This window comes from Scyliorhinus torazame, chromosome 27 (assembly GCF_047496885.1).
Source record: "Scyliorhinus torazame isolate Kashiwa2021f chromosome 27, sScyTor2.1, whole genome shotgun sequence".
Taxonomy (NCBI): domain Eukaryota; kingdom Metazoa; phylum Chordata; class Chondrichthyes; order Carcharhiniformes; family Scyliorhinidae; genus Scyliorhinus; species Scyliorhinus torazame.
Window position 1 is genome coordinate 30,687,275 of NC_092733.1, and position 24,757 is coordinate 30,712,031.

Consider the following 24,757-nt stretch of genomic DNA (forward strand, 5'->3'; position numbering starts at 1 on the left):
CGCTCATGCGCAGTCGAGGGGGTCTCTTCCGCCTCCGCCATAGTGGAGACCATGGCGAAGGCGGAAGGAAAAGAGTGCCCCCACGGCACAGGCCCGCCCTCGGATCGGTGGGCCCCGATCGCGGGCCAGGCCACCATGGGGGCACCCCCCGGGGCCAGGTCGCCCCGCGCCCCCCCCCCCCCCCAGGACCCCGGAGCCCACCCGCGCCGCCTTGTCCCGCCGTTCAAAAGGTGGTTAAATCCACGCCGGCGGGACAGGCATTCCAGCAGTGGGACTTCGGCCCATCGCGGGCCGGAGAATCGCCGGGGGGGGGGGGGCCGCCAACCGGCGAGGCGCGATTCCCAACCCCGCCGAATATCCGGTGCCGGAGAATTCGGCAACCGGCGGGGGCGGGATTCACGCCAGACCCGCCGATTCTCCGACCCGGCGGGGGGTCGGGTGAGGCGTTAAACCCTGTCAGGCCACTAAAACAGATAACGTGGTCTTTATTGCATTGCTGTTTGTGGGATCGTGCTGTGTGTGAATTGGTTCCCTACATTACAACAGTGACTATGCTTCAAAAGCAGTTCATTCGCTGTAAAGCACTTTGTGAGATGCACTTATAAACACAAGTCCTTTTACTTTTTCTCACTGAGCTATGGATTCCGCCACTGTCCAATCCTGCAGCTAAGTTCCGTTCCTTGCGCTTTAGACTGGAATCTGTGACAGGGGGCAGGATAACCCCAGCACTTCCATATCTCTGCACACACAGCAGGAAAAGGTTGATTTGTGCAGGGGAAGTGGAGGGTTATAGGTCAATTGTATTACATCCAACCTGATTGAGATTCAGGTATAAACCCTGAGGCCTATTGCCGCAGTAAGGCAGGGCACCATTAAGGAGCTGGTGTCCTCGAGCCCACAAACCAGTGGCAGAAGCTGCCCGAGGCAGGCCATTGAAAACAAAACTCTGCCACCCAACTCCCCACAGGGGTCACGAGCGGACAGCTTTCTCTCACACGTACCTGGACTGGGCGTCGGGGAATCGCAGGAGCGTGATTCACTGCTTACTCCAGTGCTTTCCGAATCACTCGAGGCAGGTCGCGTCCCGGCTGCATTGCGGAACACTGTAAGAGCAACAAAAGGGAGGCATAAACTGGGAAAGTGTTCCAAAAAACAGCCGGCGTTTCCCCAGCTTGGAAATGACCTGCTGAGGGCATGGCAAGGATCAATAAAACACGCAACAACAAAAAAAAGTTCCTCCCTGCGGCAATAACTTGCATTTACATAGCGCCCATTTGACATCTATGCCCACCTCAGGTGGAGTGTTCTCTATAACCCTTCTTAGCCATACTGAATGAAGGGGTAAATCAGCAGGGTTTAATGGATAGTACAGTGCAGATAGAGGCCATTCGGCCCTCTATGATTGTGCTGGTTCTGTGGCAGAGCTATCCAGCTAGGTCCACCTCCTCACTCTTTCCCCATATCCATCCACTTCCTTTTAAAGTGTGTGGCCAATTCCCGACTGAACGTTACTATTGAATCAGATTTCAGATAACAATTCTCCGCTTCAGATCAACTCTGATCTCCGCACTGATCTTTTATTATCTTCAATCCGACCCCTCCGAGTACTGACTCTCCCGTCAGTGGAAACAGTTTCTCCCCACTTATTCCGACGAAATCCCTCACTTTTTGGACACCGCTATCAAATTTCCTCTTCACGCTCTCTTGCTCGGAGGAGAGCCACGTTTTCGTCTCCGACCTCTCTACATAACTTAAGTCCCAGATCCCTTTAAGTGATGTTAAATAGCACTGCGGGATCCATTAAATTGTACCCCCCCCCCAAAAAAATGAAGTACAAGAAATAAATCACAAATTGACAACGGGGGTGGGGGGGTGGGGGGGGTTATCACTGCTGCCTCACAGGGTCCAGGGTTCTATTCCTGCCTGGGTTGACTTTCTGTGTGGAGTCTGCACTTTCTCCCTGTTTCTGCGTGGGTTTCCTCCGGGTGCTCCGGTTTCCTCCCTCGGTCCAAACATGTGGAGGTTAGGTGGGTTGGCCGTGATCAATTTCCCCCTTAGGTGTCCAAAGGTGCGGGCAGCAGGGTGGCGCAGTGGGTTAGCCCTGCTGCCTCACGGCGCCGAGGTCCCAGGTTCGATCCCGGCTCTGGGCCACTGTCCGTGTTGAGTTTGCCCATTCTCCCCGTGTCTGCGTGGGTTTCACCCCCACAATCCAAAGACGTGCAGGGTAAGTGGATTGACCATGTTAAATTGGCCCTTAATTGGAAAAAATGAATTAGGTACTCTAAATTTTTTTTTTTTAAGTGTCCAAAGGTTAGGTGGGGTTATGGGGATAGGGCGGTCGAGTGGGCCTGGGTAGGGGGCTCTTTCAGAGGTTCGGTGCAGACCTGATGGGCTCAATGGCCTCCTTCTGCACTGTAGGGATTCTATAATTCTACCTTGAAAACCTTCTCGCACCCGATTCCGCCAAAAACAGACGAACTGGTCATTCATCTCATTGCTGCCTTTTGCAACTCTGCTGAGCACAAATTGGGTGGTCACACTTTCCCACGTTAACAGTGAGGATGTTTCACAGCCACATTGCGCCAGGCTTTCAGAGTGTGTCAGCTGTGAATCAGTGGGAAACGCTCTCATCTTCTTGAATTTGAGGGTTGTGGGTTCAAAGACCCACGCCAGAGACTCAGGCACAAAGTGTAGACTTACACCCAAGTGACTGCTGGAAACGCCATCTTCCAGACGAGATCGTAAAATAAAAGCCTGACTTTTCTCTCAAGTAGATAGAAATGATCCGTGGCATTATTTCAAAGAAGAGCCACTCCTCCGTAAACCATTGGCGTGTTTGAAAGGATTTGCACGTTGACAGACTCATCCTGTTTGACCGCGTTACGAACGCTCCTTCCGCGGCCGTCAAATCCTGGGGTGGGACTCGAACCTGGGGCCACTGCGCCATGAAGACCTCCCACAAAAGCGCACGGTTTCCTTCATTTCCGAGACTCGAAAGAAAAGGAGGCAGTGAGAGAGTCAACAGGGGGAGCGACAAGAGTGCCAAGGGCAACGAGAAGGCTGTCAGAGCCCTATTGCCGTAAATGAGCTCAAGCCCAACAGACTGTGTGTCCAGATAATGCGAGCCAGAAACATACCTCTCTCAGCCTGGTTGACATGAGCGGCAATTTGCAACATGGCACTGGAGAGACAGAGACCTCACAACAAGGACTGTTTGTATCCCTTGTCCCCTTAACCCAACAGGTTCACAAGGGTTCTGGATGAACTCGGCCAAAGAGGCAAATGTTCCCAGGTTAGGCTGCAAACTCGACGGTAGAACCATTTTATTTGCAAAGGAGTTTAATCCATTCTAATTGGTTACTCGGCCGAACTTTCTTCCTTACCCCTCCCCCCATCCCCTTCAGAATATGTAGCACACGATTCCCGAGCTTTGCTCTTCATCAACTCACTGAGTTTGCTTTCATCCTCGTCAGCCAAGCTGGGCAGGTCACCAGAGGATGCTGATGACCGATGGATCAGCATGGTGACGCTCTGTCCCCTCCCACTAGAGGACGACCTGAAAGTTAAAAACGACATATAATTTAACGGTATGATAAATCCCACTCCAGAATCCCAATGGACCAAATCCTTCCATTCATTCCCACGATATTACATTGGAACATAGGGATTAGGAGCAGAAGTCGGCAATTCAGCTCTTCGAGCCTGCTCTGTCATTCAATCAGATCATAGCTGATCTCTTCCTGGTCTCAAATCCACCTCAATGCCTGTTCCCATTATCTCTTTAACCTATTTAAAAAAAATCAGAAATATATCTATCTCCCTCTTGAAACCATTTAATGACTCAGATTCCACCGCACTATGGGGCAGCGAGTTCCACAAATTCACCACCCTCTGTGAGAAGTAGTTCCTCCTCAACTCAGTTCTAAATCTACTGCCCCTCAACCTATATCTGTGACCTCTCGTTCTAGATTGTCCCACAAGGGGGGAAATTTGGTCTACGTTTACTTTAGCAATCTCTTTTAGTATTTTATACACCTCGATCAGATCCCCTCTCATCCTTCTAAACTCCAGCGAGTATGATCCCAAACTGTTTAATCTCTCCTCATACGTCAACCCCTTCACCCCCGGAATCAATCTGGTGACCCTCCTCTGAACTGCCTCCAATGTCACCACATCAATCCTCAAATAAGGAGACCAAAACTGGACACGATACTCCAGCATTCTCCACTCCCGCAGGCCACCCCCCCCCCCCCCCCCAGCATTCCCGCGTTGTTCCCGACAGCAGCGACCAGGCGTGGACGGCGCCGGGGGGAACCCGCCGTTTTGGGCTGGCCGTTCGGCCCATCCGGGCCTGAGAATAGCGGGGGTGCCGGAGAATCGCCATTTTAGGGTGTCTCGGGCGATTCTCCGGCCCGCGGAACTCGACGGGGCCGTTCCCGCCGCTTGAGAGAATCGCGGGAGGGCGTCGGACCGGCGTCGCGGGAAATTTTGGCGGCCCAGGCGATTCTCCCAACCGGCGCGGGAGTGGAGAATCGCGCCCCTGGTATCACTAACGCCCTATACAATTGCAACAACACTTCTCTACTTTTATTCTCCAGTCCTTTTGCAATAAATGCCAACATTCCATTTGCCTTTCTTATTATATTCTGTACCTGCATACTGACTCTCTGCGATTCATGAACAAAGCCACCCAGATCCCTCTGCACAGACCCATCTTGAATCTGCTTTGCGTTTAGATAATAATTTGCCTTTCTATTTTTGGGGCCAAAATAGATAACCTCACACTCATCCACATTAAACTCCATCTGCCACATTTTGCCCCAATCTCCTAGCCTATCTATATCCATCAGTAAAATCTGTATCTCTTCACTTTCTGCTTTCCCGAATATTTTACTATCATCCGCAAACTTTGCTATGTTACACTCTGTCCCTGCTTGCAGGTCAGTTGTATAGATTGGTCCGAGGACTGAACCATGCGGCACCCCACTAGTTACAGTTTGGCAGCCAGAGATATTGCCAATGGACCAAATCCTTCCATTCATTCCCATTATATTGAATCCTAATGGACTATAATCAACACTTCACTCTGTATCACTCACCTTCTGCTTGAAGTGGCAAACTCCTCAAATAGGTAGGTCTCCATGGGCAGCACCTTCTTGTCCAGGTGTTGAATAAACTTTAAATATTGCTGGCCGGGTTCATAAGGTTTGATATTCTCATGCAGTGAATGAAAAGCAAGTGGCAGCTGTTCGACCTGCTCCTGCTGCATTTGGAACAGGTTAACTGAGACCTGGGGGACATCCATATATCAAAAGGTTAGGTTGTACTCATCAAGGACTGCTCACAATAATTCCATATCTATTTTGTCCCAGTGAATTACCATCTCAATGAGCTAGGGGACGTTGTGTGCAGAATGGAACAATTTCCATTTCAGGCAATGAATGTCATGGGCAGATACAGCACGGGGTTAGATACAGAGTAAAGCTCCCTCTACACTGTCCCCATCAAACACTCCCAGGACAGGTACAGCACGGGGTTAAATACAGAGTAAAGCTCCCTCTACACTGTCCCCATCAAACACTCACAGGGCAGGTACAGCACGGGGTTAGATACAGAGCAAAGCTCCGTCTACACTGTCCCCATCAAACACTCCCAGGACAGGTAGAGCACGGGATTAAATACAAAGTAAAGCTCCCTCTACACTGTCCCCATCAAACACTCACAGGACAGGTACAGCACGAGGTTAGATACAGAGTAAAGCTCCCTCCACACTGTCCCCATCAAACACTCACAGGACAGGTACAGCACGAGGTCAGATACAGAGTAAAGCTCCCTCTGTCCCCATCAAACACTCCCAGAACAGGTACAGCACGGGGTTAGATACAGAGTAAAGCTCCCACCACACTGTCCCCATCAAACACTCCCAGGACAGGTACAGCACGGGGTTAGATACAGAGTAAAGCTTCCTCTACACTGTCCCCCAACAAACACTCCCAGGACAGGTACAGTACAGGGTTAGATACAGAATAAAGCTCCCTCTACACTGTCCCCATCAAACACTCCCAGGACAGGTACAGCACGTGGTTAGATACAGAGTAAATCTCCCTATACACTGTCCCCCATCAAACACTCCCAGGACAGGTACAGCATGGGGTTAGATACAGAGTAAATCTCCCGATACACTGTCCCCCATCAAACACTCCCAGGACAGGTACAGTACGGGGTTAGATACAGAATAAAGCTCCCTCTTCACTGTCCTTAGCAAACACTCCCAGGATAGGTACAACACTGGGATAGATATAGAGTAAAGCTCCCTCGACACTGTCCCCAACAAACACTCCCAGGACAGAAACAGCACGGAGTTAGAAACAGAGTAAAGCTCCCTCTTCATTGCCCCGATCAAACACTCCCAGGAGAGGTACAGCACGGGGTTAGATACAGAGTAAAGCTCCCTCTACACTGTCCCCATCAAACACCCCCAGGACAGGTACAACACGGGGTTAGATACAGAGTAAAGCTTCCTCTAAACTGTCCCCATCAAACACCCCCAGGACAGGTACAGCATGGGGTTAGATACAGAGTAAAGCTTCCTCTACACTGTCCCCATCAAACACTCCCAGGACAGGTACAGCACATGGTTAGATACAGAGTAAATCTCCCTATACACTGTCCCCATTAAACACTCCCAGGACAGGTACAGCACGGGGTTAGATACAGAGTAAAGCTCCCTCTACACTGTCCCCATCAAACACTCCCAGGACAGGTACAGCACGGGGTTAGATACAGAGTAAAGCTCCCTCTACACTGTCCCCATCAAACACTCCCAGGACAGGTACAACATGGGGTTAGGTACAGGGTAAAGCTCCCTCTACACTGTCCCCCATCAAACACTCCCAGGACAGGTACAGCACGGGGTTAGATACAGAGTAAAGCTCCCTCTGCACTCTCCCCATCAAACACTCCCAGGACAGGTACAGCACGGGGTTTGATACAGAGTAAAGCTCCCTCTGCACTCTTCCCATCAAACACTCCCAGGACAGGTACAACATGGGGTTAGGTACAGGGTAAAGCTCCCTCTACACTGTCCCCAGCAAACATTCCCAGGACAGGTACAGCACGGGGTTAGATACAGAGTAAATCTCCCTCTACACTGTCCCCATCAAACACTCCCAGGACAGGTGCAGCACGGGGTTAGATACAGAGTAAAGCTCCCTCTACACTGTCCCCATCAAACACTCCCAGGACAGGTACAGCACGGGGTTTGATACAGAGTAAAGCTCCCTCTACACTGTCCCCATCAAACACTCCCAGGACAGGTACAACACGGGGTTAGGTACAGGGTGAAACTCCCTCTACACTGTCCCCTTCAAACACTCCCAGGACAGGTACAGCATGGGGTTAGATACAGAGTAAAGCTCCCTCTACACTGTCCCCATCAAACACTCCCAGGACAGGTACAGCACGGGGTTAGTACAGAGTAAAGTTCCCTCGACACTGTCCCCATCAAACACTCCCAGGACAGGTACAGCACGGGGTTAGGTACAGAGTAAAGCTCCCTCGACACTGTCCCCATCAAACACTCCCAGGACAGGTACAGCACGGGGTTAGATACAGAGTAAAGCTCCCTCTACACTGTCCCCAGCAAACATTCCCAGGACAGGTACAGCACGGGATTAGATACAGAGTAAAGCTCCCTCTACACTGTCCCCATCAAACACTCCCAGGACAGGTACAGCACGGGGTTAGATACAGAGTAAAGCTCCCTCTACACTGTCCCCATCAAACACTCCCAGGACAGGTACAGCACAGAGTTAGATACAGAGTAAAGCTCCCTCTACACTGTCCCCAGCAAACATTCCCAGGACAGGTACAGCACGGGATTAGATACAGAGTAAAGCTCCCTCTACACTGTCCCCATCAAACACTCCCAGGACAGGTACAGCACGGGGTTAGATACAGAGTAAAGCTCCCTCTACACTGTCCCCATCAAACACTCCCAGGACAGGTACAGCACGGGTTTAGATACAGAGTAAAGCTCCCTCTACACTGTCCCATCAAACACTCCCAGGACAGGTACAGCGCGGAGTTAGATACAGAGTAAAGCTCCCTCTACACTGTCCCATCAAACACTCCCAGGACAGGTACAGCACGGGGTTAAATACAAAGTAAAGCTCCCTCTACACTGTCCCCATCAAACACTCACAGGACAGGTACAGCACGAGGTTAGATACAGAGTAAAGCTCCCTCCACACTGTCCCCATCAAACACTCACAGGACAGGTACAGCACGAGGTTAGATACAGAGTAAAGCTTCCTCTACACTGTCCCCCATCAAACACTCCCAGGACAGGTACAGTACAGGGTTTGATACAGAATAAAGCTCCCTCTACACTGTCCCCATCAAACACTCCCAGGACAGGTACAGCACGTGGTTAGATACAGAGTAAATCTCCCTATACACTGTCCCCCATCAAACACTCCCAGGACAGGTACAGCATGGGGTTAGATACAGAGTAAATCTCCCTATACACTGTCCCCCATCAAACACTCCCAGGACAGGTACAGTACGGGGTTAGATACAGAATAAAGCTCCCTCTTCACTGTCCTTAGCAAACACTCCCAGGATAGGTACAACACTGGGATAGATATAGAGTAAAGCTCCCTCTACACTGTCCCCAACAAACACTCCCAGGACAGAAACAGCACGGAGTTAGAAACAGAGTAAAGCTCCCTCTTCATTGCCCCGATCAAACACTCCCAGGAGAGGTACAGCACGGGGTTAGATACAGAGTAAAGCTCCCTCTACACTGTCCCCATCAAACACCCCCAGGACAGGTACAACACGGGGTTAGATACAGAGTAAAGCTTCCTCTACACTGTCCCCATCAAACACCCCCAGGACAGGTACAGCATGGGGTTAGATACAGAGTAAAGCTTCCTCTACACTGTCCCCATCAAACACTCCCAGGACAGGTACAGCACATGGTTAGATACAGAGTAAATCTCCCTATACACTGTCCCCATCAAACACTCCCAGGACAGGTACAGCACGGGGTTAGATACAGAGTAAAGCTCCCTCTACACTGTCCCCATCAAACACTCCCAGGACAGGTACAGCACGGGTTTAGATACAGAGTAAAGCTCCCTCTACACTGTCCCATCAAACACTCACAGGACAGGTACAGCACGAGGTTAGATACAGAGTAAAGCTTCCTCTACACTGTCCCCCATCAAACACTCCCAGGACAGGTACAGTACAGGGTTAGATACAGAATAAAGCTCCCTCTACACTGTCCCCATCAAACACTCCCAGGACAGGTACAGCACGTGGTTAGATACAGAGTAAATCTCCCTATACACTGTCCCCCATCAAACACTCCCAGGACAGGTACAGCATGGGGTTAGATACAGAGGAAATCTCCCTATACACTGTCCCCCATCAAACACTCCCAGGACAGGTACAGTACGGGGTTAGATACAGAATAAAGCTCCCTCTTCACTGTCCTTAGCAAACACTCCCAGGATAGGTACAACACTGGGATAGATATAGAGTAAAGCTCCCTCTACACTGTCCCCAACAAACACTCCCAGGACAGAAACAGCATGGAGTTAGAAACAGAGTAAAGCTCCCTCTTCATTGCCCCGATCAAACACTCCCAGGAGAGGTACAGCACGGGGTTAGATACAGAGTAAAGCTCCCTCTACACTGTCCCCATCAAACACCCCCAGGACAGGTACAACACGGGGTTAGGTACAGGGTGAAACTCCCTCTACACTGTCCCCTTCAAACACTCCCAGGACAGGTACAGCATGGGGTTAGATACAAAGTAAAGCTCCCTCTACACTGTCCCCATCAAACACTCCCAGGACAGGTACAGCACATGGTTAGATACAGAGTAAATCTCCCTATACACTGTCCCCATTAAACACTCCCAGGACAGGTACAGCACGGGGTTAGATACAGAGTAAAGCTCCCTCTACACTGTCCCCATCAAACACCCCCAGGACAGGTACAACACGGGGTTAGATACAGAGTAAAGCTTCCTCTAAACTGTCCCCATCAAACACCCCCAGGACAGGTACAGCATGGGGTTAGATACAGAGTAAAGCTTCCTCTACACTGTCCCCATCAAACACTCCCAGGACAGGTACAGCACATGGTTAGATACAGAGTAAATCTCCCTATACACTGTCCCCATTAAACACTCCCAGGACAGGTACAGCACGGGGTTAGATACAGAGTAAAGCTCCCTCTACACTGTCCCCATCAAACACTCCCAGGACAGGTACAGCACGGGGTTAGATACAGAGTAAAGCTCCCTCTACACTGTCCCCATCAAACACTCCCAGGACAGGTACAACATGGGGTTAGGTACAGGGTAAAGCTCCCTCTACACTGTCCCCCATCAAACACTCCCAGGACAGGTACAGCACGGGGTTAGATACAGAGTAAAGCTCCCTCTGCACTCTCCCCATCAAACACTCCCAGGACAGGTACAGCACGGGGTTTGATACAGAGTAAAGCTCCCTCTGCACTCTTCCCATCAAACACTCCCAGGACAGGTACAACATGGGGTTAGGTACAGGGTAAAGCTCCCTCTACACTGTCCCCAGCAAACATTCCCAGGACAGGTACAGCACGGGGTTAGATACAGAGTAAATCTCCCTCTACACTGTCCCCATCAAACACTCCCAGGACAGGTGCAGCACGGGGTTAGATACAGAGTAAAGCTCCCTCTACACTGTCCCCATCAAACACTCCCAGGACAGGTACAGCACGGGGTTTGATACAGAGTAAAGCTCCCTCTACACTGTCCCCATCAAACACTCCCAGGACAGGTACAACACGGGGTTAGGTACAGGGTGAAACTCCCTCTACACTGTCCCCTTCAAACACTCCCAGGACAGGTACAGCATGGGGTTAGATACAGAGTAAAGCTCCCTCTACACTGTCCCCATCAAACACTCCCAGGACAGGTACAGCACGGGGTTAGTACAGAGTAAAGTTCCCTCGACACTGTCCCCATCAAACACTCCCAGGACAGGTACAGCACGGGGTTAGGTACAGAGTAAAGCTCCCTCGACACTGTCCCCATCAAACACTCCCAGGACAGGTACAGCACGGGGTTAGATACAGAGTAAAGCTCCCTCTACACTGTCCCCAGCAAACATTCCCAGGACAGGTACAGCACGGGATTAGATACAGAGTAAAGCTCCCTCTACACTGTCCCCATCAAACACTCCCAGGACAGGTACAGCACGGGGTTAGATACAGAGTAAAGCTCCCTCTACACTGTCCCCATCAAACACTCCCAGGACAGGTACAGCACAGAGTTAGATACAGAGTAAAGCTCCCTCTACACTGTCCCCAGCAAACATTCCCAGGACAGGTACAGCACGGGATTAGATACAGAGTAAAGCTCCCTCTACACTGTCCCCATCAAACACTCCCAGGACAGGTACAGCACGGGGTTAGATACAGAGTAAAGCTCCCTCTACACTGTCCCCATCAAACACTCCCAGGACAGGTACAGCACGGGTTTAGATACAGAGTAAAGCTCCCTCTACACTGTCCCATCAAACACTCCCAGGACAGGTACAGCGCGGAGTTAGATACAGAGTAAAGCTCCCTCTACACTGTCCCATCAAACACTCCCAGGACAGGTACAGCACGGGGTTAAATACAAAGTAAAGCTCCCTCTACACTGTCCCCATCAAACACTCACAGGACAGGTACAGCACGAGGTTAGATACAGAGTAAAGCTCCCTCCACACTGTCCCCATCAAACACTCACAGGACAGGTACAGCACGAGGTTAGATACAGAGTAAAGCTTCCTCTACACTGTCCCCCATCAAACACTCCCAGGACAGGTACAGTACAGGGTTTGATACAGAATAAAGCTCCCTCTACACTGTCCCCATCAAACACTCCCAGGACAGGTACAGCACGTGGTTAGATACAGAGTAAATCTCCCTATACACTGTCCCCCATCAAACACTCCCAGGACAGGTACAGCATGGGGTTAGATACAGAGTAAATCTCCCTATACACTGTCCCCCATCAAACACTCCCAGGACAGGTACAGTACGGGGTTAGATACAGAATAAAGCTCCCTCTTCACTGTCCTTAGCAAACACTCCCAGGATAGGTACAACACTGGGATAGATATAGAGTAAAGCTCCCTCTACACTGTCCCCAACAAACACTCCCAGGACAGAAACAGCACGGAGTTAGAAACAGAGTAAAGCTCCCTCTTCATTGCCCCGATCAAACACTCCCAGGAGAGGTACAGCACGGGGTTAGATACAGAGTAAAGCTCCCTCTACACTGTCCCCATCAAACACCCCCAGGACAGGTACAACACGGGGTTAGATACAGAGTAAAGCTTCCTCTACACTGTCCCCATCAAACACCCCCAGGACAGGTACAGCATGGGGTTAGATACAGAGTAAAGCTTCCTCTACACTGTCCCCATCAAACACTCCCAGGACAGGTACAGCACATGGTTAGATACAGAGTAAATCTCCCTATACACTGTCCCCATCAAACACTCCCAGGACAGGTACAGCACGGGGTTAGATACAGAGTAAAGCTCCCTCTACACTGTCCCCATCAAACACTCCCAGGACAGGTACAGCACGGGTTTAGATACAGAGTAAAGCTCCCTCTACACTGTCCCATCAAACACTCACAGGACAGGTACAGCACGAGGTTAGATACAGAGTAAAGCTTCCTCTACACTGTCCCCCATCAAACACTCCCAGGACAGGTACAGTACAGGGTTAGATACAGAATAAAGCTCCCTCTACACTGTCCCCATCAAACACTCCCAGGACAGGTACAGCACGTGGTTAGATACAGAGTAAATCTCCCTATACACTGTCCCCCATCAAACACTCCCAGGACAGGTACAGCATGGGGTTAGATACAGAGGAAATCTCCCTATACACTGTCCCCCATCAAACACTCCCAGGACAGGTACAGTACGGGGTTAGATACAGAATAAAGCTCCCTCTTCACTGTCCTTAGCAAACACTCCCAGGATAGGTACAACACTGGGATAGATATAGAGTAAAGCTCCCTCTACACTGTCCCCAACAAACACTCCCAGGACAGAAACAGCATGGAGTTAGAAACAGAGTAAAGCTCCCTCTTCATTGCCCCGATCAAACACTCCCAGGAGAGGTACAGCACGGGGTTAGATACAGAGTAAAGCTCCCTCTACACTGTCCCCATCAAACACCCCCAGGACAGGTACAACACGGGGTTAGGTACAGGGTGAAACTCCCTCTACACTGTCCCCTTCAAACACTCCCAGGACAGGTACAGCATGGGGTTAGATACAAAGTAAAGCTCCCTCTACACTGTCCCCATCAAACACTCCCAGGACAGGTACAGCACGGGGTTAGTACAGAGTAAAGTTCCCTCGACACTGTCCCCATCAAACACTCCCAGGACAGGTACAGCACGGGGTTAGGTACAGAGTAAAGCTCCCTCGACACTGTCCCCATCAAACACTCCCAGGACAGGTACAGCACGGGGTTAGATACAGAGTAAAGCTCCCTCTACACTGTCCCCAGCAAACACTCCCAGGACAGGTACAGCACGGGATTAGATACAGAGTAAAGCTCCCTCTACACTGTCCCCATCAAACACTCCCAGGACAGGTACAGCACGGGGTTAGATACAGAGTAAAGCTCCCTCTACACTGTCCCCATCAAACACTCCCAGGACAGGTACAGCACGGGTTTAGATACAGAGTAAAGCTCCCTCTACACTGTCCCATCAAACACTCCCAGGACAGGTACAGCGCGGAGTTAGATACAGAGTAAAGCTCCCTCTACACTGTCCCATCAAACACTCCCAGGACAGGTACAGCACGGGGTTAAATACAAAGTAAAGCTCCCTCTACACTGTCCCCATCAAACACTCACAGGACAGGTACAGCACGAGGTTAGATACAGAGTAAACCTCCCTCCACACTGTCCCCATCAAACACTCACAGGACAGGTACAGCACGAGGTTAGATACAGAGTAAAGCTTCCTCTACACTGTCCCCCATCAAACACTCCCAGGACAGGTACAGTACAGGGTTAGATACAGAATAAAGCTCCCTCTACACTGTCCCCATCAAACACTCCCAGGACAGGTACAGCACGTGGTTAGATACAGAGTAAATCTCCCTATACACTGTCCCCCATCAAACACTCCCAGGACAGGTACAGCATGGGGTTAGATACAGAGTAAATCTCCCTATACACTGTCCCCCATCAAACACTCCCAGGACAGGTACAGTACGGGGTTAGATACAGAATAAAGCTCCCTCTTCACTGTCCTTAGCAAACACTCCCAGGATAGGTACAACACTGGGATAGATATAGAGTAAAGCTCCCTCTACACTGTCCCCAACAAACACTCCCAGGACAGAAACAGCACGGAGTTAGAAACAGAGTAAAGCTCCCTCTTCATTGCCCCGATCAAACACTCCCAGGAGAGGTACAGCACGGGGTTAGATACAGAGTAAAGCTCCCTCTACACTGTCCCCATTAAACACCCCCAGGACAGGTACAACACGGGGTTAGATACAGAGTAAAGCTTCCTCTACACTGTCCCCATCAAACACCCCCAGGACAGGTACAGCATGGGGTTAGATACAGAGTAAAGCTTCCTCTACACTGTCCCCATCAAACACTCCCAGGACAGGTACAGCACATGGTTAGATACAGAGTAAATCTCCCTATACACTGTCCCCATCAAACACTCCCAGGACAGGTACAGCACGGGGTTAGATACAGAGTAAAGCTCCCTCTACACTGTCCCCATCAAACACTCCCAGGACAGGTACAGCACGGGTTTAGATACAGAGTAAAGCTCCCTCTACACTGTCCCATCAAACACTCCCAGGACAGGTACAGCGCGGAGTTAGATACAGAGTAAAGCTCCCTCTACACTGTCCCATCAAACACTCCCAGGACAGGTACAGCACGGGGTTAAATACAAAGTAAAGCTCCCTCTACACTGTCCCCATCAAACACTCACAGGACAGGTACAGCACGAGGTTAGATGCAGAGTAAAGCTCCCTCCACACTGTCCCCATCAAACACTCACAGGACAGGTACAGCACGAGGTTAGATACAGAGTAAAGCTTCCTCTACACTGTCCCCCATCAAACACTCCCAGGACAGGTACAGTACAGGGTTAGATACAGAATAAAGCTCCCTCTACACTGTCCCCATCAAACACTCCCAGGACAGGTACAGCACGTGGTTAGATACAGAGTAAATCTCCCTATACACTGTCCCCCATCAAACACTCCCAGGACAGGTACAGCATGGGGTTAGATACAGAGTAAATCTCCCTATACACTGTCCCCCATCAAACACTCCCAGGACAGGTACAGTACGGGGTTAGATACAGAATAAAGCTCCCTCTTCACTGTCCTTAGCAAACACTCCCAGGACAGGTACAACACTGGGATAGATATAGATTAAAGATCCCTCTACACTGTCCCCAACAAACACTCCCAGGACAGAAACAGCACGGAGTTAGAAACAGAGTAAAGCTCCCTCTTCATTGCCCCGATCAAACACTCCCAGGAGAGGTACAGCACGGGGTTAGATACAGAGTAAAGCTTCCTCTACACTGTCCCCATCAAACACCCCCAGGACAGGTACAGCATGGGGTTAGATACAGAGTAAAGCTTCCTCTACACTGTCCCCATCAAACACTCCCAGGACAGGTACAGCACATGGTTAGATACAGAGTAAATCTCCCTATGCACTGTCCCCATCAAACACTCCCAGGACAGGTACAGCACGGGGTTAGATACAGAGTAAAGCTCCCTCTACACTGTCCCCATCAAACACTCCCAGGACAGGTACAGCACGGGGTTAGATACAGAGTAAAGCTCCCTCTACACTGTCCCCATCAAACACTCCCAGGACAGGTACAGCACGGGGTTAGATACAGAGTAAAGCTCTCTCTCCACTGTCCCCATTAAACACTCCCAGGACAGGTACAGCACGGGGTTAGATACAGAGTAAAGCTCCCTCTACACTGTCCCCATCAAACACTCCCAGGACAGGTACAGCACAGGGTTAGATACAGAGTAAAGCTCCCTCTACACTGTCCCATCAAACACTCCCATGACAGGTACAGCACGGGGTTAGATACAGAGTAAAGCTCCCTCTACACTGTCCCATCAAACACTCCCAGGACAGGTACAGCACAGGGTTAGATACAGAGTAAAGCTCCCTCTACACTGTCCCATCAAACACTCCCAGGACAGGTACAGCACGGGGTTAGATACAGAGTAAAGCTCCCTCTACACTGTCCCCATCGACATTCCCAGGACAAGTACAGCACGGGGTTAGATACAGAGTAAAGCTCCCTCTACACTGTCCCCATCAACACTCCCAGGACAGGTACAGCACGGGGTTAGATACAGAGTGAAGCTCCCTCTACACTGTCCCATCAAACACTCGAGTGTAGAAGAGTGGGCAACAGTTGGATTGTCTTCCTCATTCTGAGCTGAACTTATTATTGCTTTGCTTTCAGTTCAGTACCGAAAGTGACCACAAAAGTCTTTCCAACCACCAAGACCAGCTTTGTGGTGAGGCCCCTCCGGTTAATCAGAAAACAGAGTTACTGGTGGGGGGAAAACAATACAGAAATGGACCTTTTCTGGGCGGCTGTTTGATTGCAACCTCTCGCAGGAGGGGTATGGAACGGTTAACATTGGGGCGGGAGTTCCTTGTTGGGGGGGGAAAGGGAACACCGAGAGGACGGAGTTTGGGAGTAAAGGGGGATTTGAGACAAATCGAGAGAGACCGAAAAAAGGGCATGAGTGGGACGATGAGAGTGAGAATGAAAGTGAGAGCGAAATAGTGTAGGATTGCGTGCTACGAAGGAGGGTGAGGGATTGAGGGTAAGTGCTCACGAAAGGCAGCGAGAATTAAAGATAAGGGACAAGGTTAGTTGAAAACGTCACCTCTTTCAGTATGCAATCGCCCCGGTCGATGAGTTTACGAAGCTGTTTGATGATCTTCACTTTCACTGCCTCCAATTCCGTGCGCCTGAAGTTGGCCTCTGTCACACAGTTTCTATAATAGATCTCAGCATCTTGAGCCTAGTGGTAGAGGAAAAACACAGAGAGCTTCGCCTTCACAGCACTGAATCACATCCCCAGGGAATGTTGACGGTGGCACAGTGGGTTAGCACTGCTGCCTCACAGCTCAAGGGACCGGGGTTCAATTCCGGCCTCGGGTCTGTGCGGAGTCTGCACTTTCTCCCCCGTGTGTGCGTGGGTTTCCTCCGGGTGCTCCGGTTTCCTCCCACGGCCCGAGAATGGGCAGGTTAGGGGGATTGGCCATGCTAAATTGCCCCTTAGCGTCCAAATGTGTGCAGGTTCGGTGGGGTTACGGGGAAAGGGCGGGGAGTGGGGCGAGTTAGGGTGCTCTTTTACAGGGTCGGTGCAGATTCGATGGGCTGAATGGCCTCCTGCACAGTAGGAATTCTATCGAAGTGATTAAAACAGACGCTCTTCAGCCATAAGACTGCACATCAACTGCAGCTTGGCTTGGTTCTGCGCACAGTGGGAAGGCAGTGGCATAGTGGTATTGTCTCTGGACGAGTCATCCAGAGACGCAAGAGAAGATCTGGGGACCCAGGTTCAAATCCCGCCCCGGTAGATGAATTTGAAGAATTTAAATTCAGAACAAAATCGCCAATTAAAAGTCTGGTGATTAACAATTGTCGTAAAAACCCACCTGGTTCACCAGGGAGGGAAATCTGCCGTCCTGACCCCGACTCCAGACCCACGGAGATGCGGTTGACTCTTAAAGCCCTCCGATATGGAGGGTAGTTAGGGGGTGGGCAATAAATGCTAGTCCAGCCAGCGACGGCCACATCCTGTAAATTAATTGTTTTTAAAAAGCCCGATGACGGTCAGGGGTGCAGAACGTGCAGCCTCATGTTCAGAGACCCTCACACTAGAAAACTGACCTCACTCCCATGGCCTCTGGAACCTGATCCAGTAACTCACTGAGGGATGGAGAGGGTCTCCTATATAATGCCCTGGGTGGAGGGCACTGAGCAGAGCTGGCAGGTGCCCCGAGCTGGCAGGTGCCCCACCCTGGCATGGGGAAGAGGCATTTAGATTTAAAAAAAAAAAGAAAAACAGACAAAGTGACTGTTTAACTGCATTACCGACAATAGTTAAACTTCCTATTAAATTTAGTGCCTTGATCACAGGAGAGCCCCAGTGCTTAAGGCATTGTTCCCAGGAAGGAGTTATGTCAAAATCATTGACTTCACCGAGAGGGATAGAGAGAGAGTAAAGAAAAGGGCAACAATTTGCATTTATAGAGAAGTGTAGAAACATGTCCCACAGTGATTCTCATCGGCAAAACCGGCTAATCAAGGAAGACAAGTAGGTATTGTGGAGGAGGAACCAAAGGTCTGGTCTCAGAGGTGCATTTTGATAAGTTGTAAAATGCATGTGGAGAGGTTTCAGGAGGAATTTCTTTTAATAATCTTTATTATTGTCACGAGTAGGCTTACATTAACACTGCAATGAAGTTACTGTGAAAATCCCCTAGTCGCCACATTCCGGCGCCTGTTCGGGTACACGGAGGGAGAATTCAGAATGTCCAATTCACCCAACAAGCACGTCTTTCGGGACTTGTGGGAGGAAACCGGAGCGCCCGGAGGAAACCCACGCAGACACGGGGAGGACGTGCAGACTCCGCATAGACAGTGACCCAAGCTGGGAATCGAACCTGGAACCCTGCCGCTGTGAAGCAACAGTGCTAACCACTGTGCTACCGTGCCGCCCACCATTTTTTTTTCAAATACATTTTTTTAGAGTACCCAATTTTTTTTTTTCCAATTAAGGGGCAATTTAGCGTGGCCAATCCACCTACCCTGCACATCTTTGGGTTGTGGGGGCGAAACCCACGCAGACACGGGGAGAATGTGCAATCTCCACACGGACAGTGACCCAGAGCCGGGATCGAACCCAGGTCCTCAGCGCCGCAGTCCCAGTGCTAACCACTGCGCCACATGCCACCCTGCTGCCCACCATTTCAACAGTGTAGGTAGGGACTATAGCTGAAGGCACATCCACCAATGGTGGGGCAAAGTGGGAACTAAGTTGGGGAGTGACAGGCAGTATGGGATGGGGTGGAGTGGGGAAAACCCAAATTCTCCACTCTTCTTGCTCCCAGTGATCAGCCCATGTGATGTCCCTCAACACCACCTCAGCTGACGACATTCACCGTCTGAGATCACAGAAAAGCAACGTTTCCTGAAGGCTCCTGGATTTCCCTGGAATCTTCAGGAATTGAAGCTTAATCTCGGGAGCACTGCCGGAAGCAAAACTCTGGAAAAAAATCATAGGGGCTCAAAAGAATTGTGTGTCTTTTTCATTTTCCTCCCGAAGATGTACAGGTTAGGCGGATTGGCCGTGCTAAAATTCCCCCTTAGTGTCCAAAGGTATGCAGGTTAGGTGGGGCTGTGGGGATAGGGACGGGGAAGTGGGAGTAGGTAGGGTGCTCTTTCAGAGGGTCGAGTCTCCAACAACCCACATTAAGCCCTATCTTCCACCCTATCCCCGCAACCCACTAACCCCTCCTCACCTTTTTGGACACTAAGGGCAATTTATCATGGCCAATCCACCTAACCTGCCCGTCTTTGGACTGTGGGAGGAAACCGGAGCACCCGGAGGAAACCCACGCACACACGGGGAGAATGCGCAGACTCCGCACAGACAGTGGCCCAGCGGGGAATCGAACCGGGGACCCTGGCGCTGTGAAGCCACAGTGCCATCCACTTGTGCTACCGTGCCGCCCCTAAAGGGGTAGCCTCCTTCTGCACTGTAGGAGTTCTACGTAATCTACAACTGTCCAACTTCTATGTAACCTACTTTAATTTTATTTCCAAGGGTCAATTTAGCGTGCCCAATCCACCCACCCTGCACATCTTTTGGGTTGTGGGGGCGAGACCCACGCAGACACGGGGAGAATGTGCAAACTCCACACGGACAGTGACCCAGGGCCGGGATCGAACCCGGGTCCTCGGTGCCGTGAGGCAGCAGTGCTAACCACTGCGCCACTGTGTCACCCCTATGTAATCTACTAGCGTTTACTGGTCATAACAATATTGTCACTGGGGAAAATGGTTGTTTGCCTGACAACGCAAGAATCATCCAATTGGGTAATGAAGATTCTCTGCTTTCCGATTGGCCTGGGAACGCCGTGTTGCCGTTCGTCGGACATGTTGGCTGACCAGTGACGGGAGAGCAGATGCGGAACACTCGGAGGTCGGAGATCATGCGGTGAAACTCGCAGGAACCCATTCAAGTCGGGCTTGGCAAAGCCTTACCCCTCCCACGCGGTGCCCCGTCTCACCTTCGACTGCGCCTCGTCCTTTGACCGCCGCCGTTTCTCGAGCTGCTTGCTGGCGCTGCCCGGGTTGGCGCCACTGACACCCAGCGACTGCTGCTCCTCCATGGCCTTGGCGCTCTGCAGTTTCGCCTTCTCGAGATCCTCGCAGCGTTGATGGTACAGATGTTTCGACTTCCGCAGCGCTGTCAGGGCCTCGTTCTGTCGAATGGAACAAGTTGACGGCCTCGGTGAGCAGTTGCCTCTCAGTACGCACTTCACTCCTTCATCGGAAGTGAGGCCGCACCCAGGGTACTGGGCGCAGTTTTAGTCTCCCTGCTTAGGGAGGGATATACTTACTTTGGAAGGGGCAGCATGGTGGCCCAGCGGTTAGCACTCCTGCCTCACAGCCCCAGGTTCAATTCCAACCTTGGGTGACAATCTGTGTGGGGTTTGCACTTTCTCCCCGTGTCTGTATGGGTTTCCTCCCACAGTACAAAGATGTAAGGGTTCGATAGATGGGCCATGCTAAAATTGCCTCTTAGTGTCCAGAGATGTGCAAATTAGTTTTTTTATAAATTAGGAGGAAATTTAGTTTGGCCAATCCACCTACCTTGCACATTTTGGGTTGTGGGGGTGAGACCCCCGCGTACAAGGAGATAGTGTGCAAATGTGTAGATTAGGGGATAGGGGGGGTGGGCGGGTGAGTGGACCTAGGTAGAGTGTTCGGAGAGTCGGTGCAGGCTCGATGGGCCGAATGGCTTCCTTCTACACTGTTGGGATTCCTACAATGAAATCCCGATGAACAAAGGCTCAGCAGGTCGATTCCTGGGTCCAAGGGGTTGTCTCCTGAGGAAAGATTGAGCAGTTTTGGGCCAACACTCCTTGGAGTTTGGCAGAGCAAGAGGTGGTCTGATTGAAACATGTACGATTCTGAGGGAGCTGGACAGGGTAGATGTTGAAAGGATGTCTCCCCTCATGAGGGAAATCTGGAACGTAGGGGACACGATTGAAAAGTTAGGGGGTCTCCCATTTTAGACAGAAATGAGGAGGGATTTATTTTCCCAGAGGATCATTCATCTCTGGAATTGAGACTGGAGCAGAGGCGGGGTCACAGAATAGGTGAAGTTGGATAGATTTTTGATCTACGAGGGAGTCAATTGAACATAGAACATACAGTACAGAAGGAGGCCATTCGGCCCATCGAGTCTGCACCAACCCACTTAAGCCCCCAATTCCACCCTATCACCGTAACCCAATAACCCCTCCTAACCTTTTTGGTCACTGAGGGCAATTTTATCACGGCCAATCCACCTAACCTGCACGTCCTTCGACTGTGGGAGGAAACCGGAGCACCCGGAGGAAACCCACGCACACACGGGGAGGATGTGCAGACTCCGCACAGACAGTGACCCAGCGGGGAATCGAACCTGGGACCCTGGCGCTGTGAAGCCACAGTGCTATCCACTTGTGCTACTGTGCTGCCCTTGTTCGGAGGTTGGGGAGGATCATGGTGTTGAGGTCATAATCAGATCAATCATGATCTTAATGAATGGACTTGCAGACTCGAGGGGCCGAATAGCCTACTCCTCCTAATTTGTATATTCTTAAAGGATTGTTCTGGTCACCGCTATGCGTTGGTCCAGGTATACAATCTCTCCTTTACTTTAAAAAAAAAATTAGATGACATTTTTTCCAATTAAGGGGCAATTTAGCGTGGCCAATCCACCTACCCTGCACAACTTTGGGTTGTGGGGGCGAAACCCACACAGTCACGGGGAGAATGTGCAAACTCCACACAGAGTGACCCAGAGCTGGGATCGAACCTGGGACCTCGGCGCTGTGAGGCAGCAGTGCTAACCACTGCGCCGTGCTGCCCACAATCTCGCCTTTACATAAGATCTTAGCACCTCTTCAGGACAAGAAAGTGCTGGAGCCAAATCTCCTTCACTATTGTATCGTGGGGAGTGACGCAATGAGCAACATCCCAGTCGCCGCTAATGAGACCGGCAATTAATTCATCAGATTTTAACTGGTGTTGGTTAGAGGGCTGCCCCTGCAATTAAACTGTCTCGTGGAATATTTTACATCTACCCGGGGGGCAGGTGGGACCTCAGGCGAATGCGGACCGTCATGGCCAGAGTCGGGACCTTCCAGTCCTGCCGCTGTCAGAGGGACTTTCCATTGGTTGCACCCTCTGTCGCCGGGGAACCCATGGCGGGAGCTCACCATCGACGCGTCTGGAAGATCCCGCTGTCGGAAAGGCCAGGAAATCCAGCCCTTAGTGTTTAGAGTATCCCAAATCCCCCTGCTCTTGTAGAGCACTAAGATGCTTATTTTTCCCAGGAATATCTTATTCTTCTTTTTGTGAAGGCCACGAAGAATCCAGCACGCGTTTGAAGGATACAAAGAGATAACATTTATTTACAATAACAAAAATATACAACAGCAGCAGTAACTTCGCTTGCTGCTCACTCCTTCCTGCTGGTTCCAAACTGACCAGCTTTATTTATACAGGGAGTCTGCTAAAGAATAAAAGAATGACTAGGGTAAGAGTAGGGCCAGTCAAGGACAGTAGTGGGAAGTTGTGCGTGGAGTCCGAGGAGATAGGAGAGGTGCTAAATGAATATTTTTTGTCAGTATTCACACAGGAAAAAGACAATGTTGTCGAAGAGAATACTGAGATTCAGGCTACTAGACTAGGCGGGATTGAGGTTCATAAGGAGGAGGTGTCAACAATTCTGGAAAGTGTGAAAATAGATAAGTCACCTGGACCGGATGGGATTTATCCTAGGATTCTCTGGGAAGGTAGGGAGGAGATTGCTGAGCCTTTGGCCTTGATCTTTAAGTCATCTTTGTCTACAGGAATAGTGCCAGAAGACTGGAGGATAGCAAATGTTGTCCCCTTGTTCAAGAAGTGGAGTAGAGATAACCCCGGTAACTATAGACCAGGGAGCCTTACTTCTGTTGTGGGAAAAATCTTGGAAAGGTTTATGAGAGATAGGATGTATAATCATCTGGAAAGAAATAATTTGATTAGAGATAGTCAACACGGTTTTGTGAAGGGTAGGTCGTGCCTCACAAACCTTATAGAGTTCTTTGAGAAGGTGACCAAACAGGTGGATGAGGGTAAAGCAGTTGATGTGGTGTATATGGATTTCAGTAAAGCATTTGATAAGGTTCCCCATGGTAGGCTACTGCAGAAAATACGGAGGCATGGGATTCAGGGTGATTTAGCAGTTTGGATCAGAAATTGGCTAGCTAGAAGAAGACAAAGGGTGGTGGTTGATGGGAAATGTTCAGACTGGAGTGCAGTTACTAGTGGTGTACCACAAGGATCTGTTTTGGGGCCACTGCTGTTTGTCATTTTTATAAATGACCTGGAGGAGGGCGTAGAAGGATGGGTGAGTAAATTTGCAGATGACACTAAAGTCGGTGGAGTTGTGGACAGTGCGGAAGGATGTTACAAGTTACAGAGGGACATAGATAAGCTGCAGCGCTGGGCTGAGAGGTGGCAAATGGAGTTTAATGCAGGAAAGTGTGAGGTGATTCATTTTGGAAGGAATAACAGGAAGACAGAGTACTGGGCTAATGGTAAGATTCTTGGCAGTGTGGATGAGCAGAGAGATCTCGGTGTCCATATACATAGATCCCTTAAAGTTGCCACCCAGGTTGAGAGGGTTGTTAAGAAGGCGTACGGTGTGTTAGCTTTTATTGGTAGAGGGATTGAGTTTCGGAGCCATGGGGTCATGTTGCAGCTGTACAAAACTCTGGTGCAGCCGCATTTGGAGTATTGCGTGCAATTCTGGTCGCCACATTATAGGAAGGATGTGGAAGCATTGGAAAGGGTGCAGAGGAGATTTACCAGAATGTTGCCTGGTATGGAGGGAAGATCTTATGAGGATAGGCTGAGGGACTTGAGGCTGTTTTCGTTAGAGAGAAGAAGGTTAAGAGGTGACTTTAATTGAGGCATACAAGATGATCAGAGGATTGGATAGGGTGGACAGTGAGCGCCTTTTTCCTCGGATGGTGATCTCTAGCACGAGGGGACATATCTTTAAATTGAGGGGAGATAGATATAAGACAGATGTCAGAGGTAGGTTCTTTACTCAGAGAGTAGTAAGGGCGTGGAATGCCCTGCCTGCAACAGTAGTGGACTCGCCAACACTAAGGGCATTTAAATGGTCATTGGATAGACATATGGACTATAAGGGAATATTGTAGATGGGCTTGAGAGTGGTTTCACTGGTCGGCGCAACATCGAGGGCCGAAGGGCCTGTACTGCGCTGTAATGTTCTATGTTCTATGTTCTATTTCTCCGCCCCCCCTCATTGGGGAAGCTCATACTCCCACAGGATTGTGGGATTGTCATTAG

General features: G+C 50.4%; 1 protein-coding gene across 5 annotated transcripts in view; it reads right to left on the minus strand.

The window, feature by feature from the left end:
* gmip (GEM interacting protein) overlaps window positions 1-24,757 on the minus strand; it is a 205,276-nt gene that overhangs the window by 21,899 nt on the left and 158,620 nt on the right. For all 5 annotated transcript variants that reach the window (XM_072491209.1, XM_072491210.1, XM_072491211.1 and 2 more), the window contains 5 exons: window positions 20,410-20,604; window positions 16,992-17,129; window positions 5,100-5,290; window positions 3,450-3,556; window positions 1,002-1,103 (listed from right to left, as the gene is read on the minus strand). In XM_072491209.1, coding sequence (XP_072347310.1) covers window positions 1,002-1,103; window positions 3,450-3,556; window positions 5,100-5,290; window positions 16,992-17,129; window positions 20,410-20,604 — 733 coding nt within the window. The remainder of the gene's footprint in view (window positions 1-1,001; window positions 1,104-3,449; window positions 3,557-5,099; window positions 5,291-16,991; window positions 17,130-20,409; window positions 20,605-24,757) is intronic.